Source organism: Quercus robur, chromosome 5 (assembly GCF_932294415.1).
Source record: "Quercus robur chromosome 5, dhQueRobu3.1, whole genome shotgun sequence".
Classification (NCBI taxonomy): domain Eukaryota; kingdom Viridiplantae; phylum Streptophyta; class Magnoliopsida; order Fagales; family Fagaceae; genus Quercus; species Quercus robur.
Window position 1 is genome coordinate 74,571,561 of NC_065538.1, and position 2,711 is coordinate 74,574,271.

At 34.7% G+C, this 2,711-nt stretch overlaps 1 protein-coding gene across 1 annotated transcript; it reads left to right on the forward strand.

The window, feature by feature from the left end:
• The first annotated feature begins 345 nt into the window (after positions 1-345).
• Positions 346-1,086, forward strand: LOC126727056 (stigma-specific STIG1-like protein 3). The gene has a single exon (XM_050432515.1). The coding sequence runs from the start codon at positions 441-443 to the stop codon at positions 867-869; it is 429 nt and encodes a 142-aa protein (XP_050288472.1). The 5' UTR covers positions 346-440; the 3' UTR covers positions 870-1,086.
• The last annotated feature ends 1,625 nt before the right edge of the window (positions 1,087-2,711 follow it).

Consider the following 2,711-nt stretch of genomic DNA (forward strand, 5'->3'; position numbering starts at 1 on the left):
GCCTTAAAATATATCTATAAACCAATTGTATATCCACAGCGTCCTTAAGCAAGCTGGGTGTTCCTTTGGGGCTCATTAGCAAGAATACCGAGCTGGATCTTCTGAGTTATTCTTTCTCCATTTTCAGCCGAAATTGGAGTTTAATATTTCTTTCGAAGCCTAACCTTCGTTTACTTGACTCTGATAGGCCGTTGAATTAGACCACTCCACTAATAGTAAGGACTAAGGAGCGTTAGAATATATGCAATTTAATTCTTTTTCAACCAAACACGTTATCTTTTCGTCTCCAATCTTCTCTATAAATACTTCTATTCCTCCCTCCATTCTTTCCATCCTAAGCATTCAGACCTTTTACCCTTTATTCTTCATTTAGTTCATTCCCACTTCCATCCATATAATCTCTCTATCTCTCTTTCTTACACAAACACACACCCAAAAACATGAATTCCCTAATGCTATTCTTTGTCCTGGTCAATCTCATGGCTTTGTTCATTACTCTTTCCGCCACAACATCTAACAATGAACAATTCCTTAACGAGGATGATGAAACTCAAGAAGCAATTTCTCTCCGACGGACTAGCCGGTTTCTAGCTCAGAAAAATGCCCGAGTTGTCATGACATGTGACAAGTACCCTAGAGTTTGTCATGCCAAAGGCAGCCCGGGGCGAGATTGTTGTAAGAAGAAATGTGTGAATGTGTTAACAGACAGGCTCAATTGTGGGAAGTGTGGGAAGAAATGTAAGTACTCAGAGATTTGTTGCAAAGGTGAGTGTGTAAACCCCAGGTCCAACAAAAAGTATTGTGGAAGTTGTGGCAACAAGTGCGAGAAAGGGAATGTATGCGTATATGGGATGTGCAGCTATGCTTAAAGTTAAAGATGAAAAACCAACTTCAAACCAATCAGGATCAACTAGTTGTGCAGCAAGCTAGCTATACTAGAATATTAATGTGTTTCATTATACTTATACCTATAGATGAATTTGTTAATGTGTGTGACTAATAAAGGCGAACCATCACCAATATTTGAAGGCTATTGCCGTTGGTAATGATTCTTTTCATTAATTTCTGTAAAGAGCTATTTGTTCATTCGATATTCTTGATTTGGTGTAAGTTGTAAGGTTGCTTTTGAATTAATTCAAGTAATTATTTTTAGTTTTATAAGATAATTCCTGTCAATCATATATGTATGTTTTTAGATCCCTTAAAACACAATTAGATTAACCTAGTTAATTAGCCAAGTTATTACTTAGTCCAAATTCCAGATCTAGGTTATCAGAATCAAACAATCATATCATGCATAGCAGCGGAAATATAAATAACACAATGATATGATGACCTAGGAAACCAAACCGGTAAAAATCTGGAGAGGATTTAATCTAGCTATCCTCAAGGTAAACCTGAATCCACTATGAAAGAATTGAAGTTTTACAATAGGACTTAAACTACTAACATCCTATTGCTACTCACCAGTAAAAACTTACTGACATGACCATGTGCAAGCTCCGAGACCATGGACTCCTTCTTTCTTGAATTCTCCAGCAAGTACAAGCACACCCGCTTGTGTTTCTTTAAGCTTCTATGGCAGCAACTGAATGATCATCAAGTTCTTGAACGAATCTCCTTCTTGATAATCCTAAGCTTGTGTAAAGGAAAACTCCTCACAAATCTCACAAAAGATTTACACAAACAGCAATATGAGCAACATCTAAAACGTGGCTAGTGTTTGCCTTATATACATAGGATAAAAACATAAAACCCTAAACGTTTTAATGAACTAGAGCTGAGTTGGAACTCTGCAAAAAAACGCATTCTGCCCGAATTTTGATCGATTGAAATAGGCCAAAATGCACTATTCATTTTGCATCTGCTTGAATCCAACTTTACATAAAAGACACAACTTTGAGCAAGTCTAAACAAGACTAAACAACCTGTTTTGATCATGGTTTGCCAACAATACACATTAGAGTTCTAAATACATTAGTTCCTAAGTCTTTAGAACCTAATAATATATTCAATCATTATAGTACACTGTCATTTCAATTTGCAAGGCGGGTTAGCAATAAGTTTGAAAAATTCGCAGATTCAAAGGTTGTTTTCATGCTATGATCGACGATGAAGCCATGCCTCACCCTCCACTATTGTAAATGATGAAACCAAGATTGCATTTATGATTTTAACACAGTATTATTTCGGTACGTGCTAGTCACAACCTCTACAAGCCAAATGAAGAATTTTATACTCCTATTGACATATTTTAGACATCAATTTGGACTACAAATGAGTTTCACACAAATAGTAACTCATTGTCTACTTCTATGTATGTTTACTACAAAAGTTGGCAAGCAACAGACGAACACAAATCATCTTGTTCCATTTTTTGTATTTTATTATATACTTTACCAGTCAAAGTATGTCGTGTTTGGTTTTTTTTTTTTTTTTTTGAATAGTGTTTGATTATTTTTAATTTTAGTTATTTTATAAATAAAATCAAATAAACACATGATAAATTGTAATTGGTGAAACATAAAAGTGTGACAAAAAAGTTGTTTTTGCAATAGTATATATGAGCAGGTCCCCATATATATTTTATTTGTTAAAAAAAAAATGTAGAGAGAAGTGACCCGTGTAGCTTCCCTACTTGAGTATGACTATAGTAAGTCTCCATATTAATTATGATAAGAATTTGACTTATGGCTCGTTGAATTTAGCGT

What these genes read in the sequence shown, in the direction of transcription:
- LOC126727056 (XM_050432515.1), top strand. Translation starts at nt 441, where the DNA reads ATGAATTCCCTAATGCTATTCTTTGTCCTGGTCAATCTCATGGCTTTG.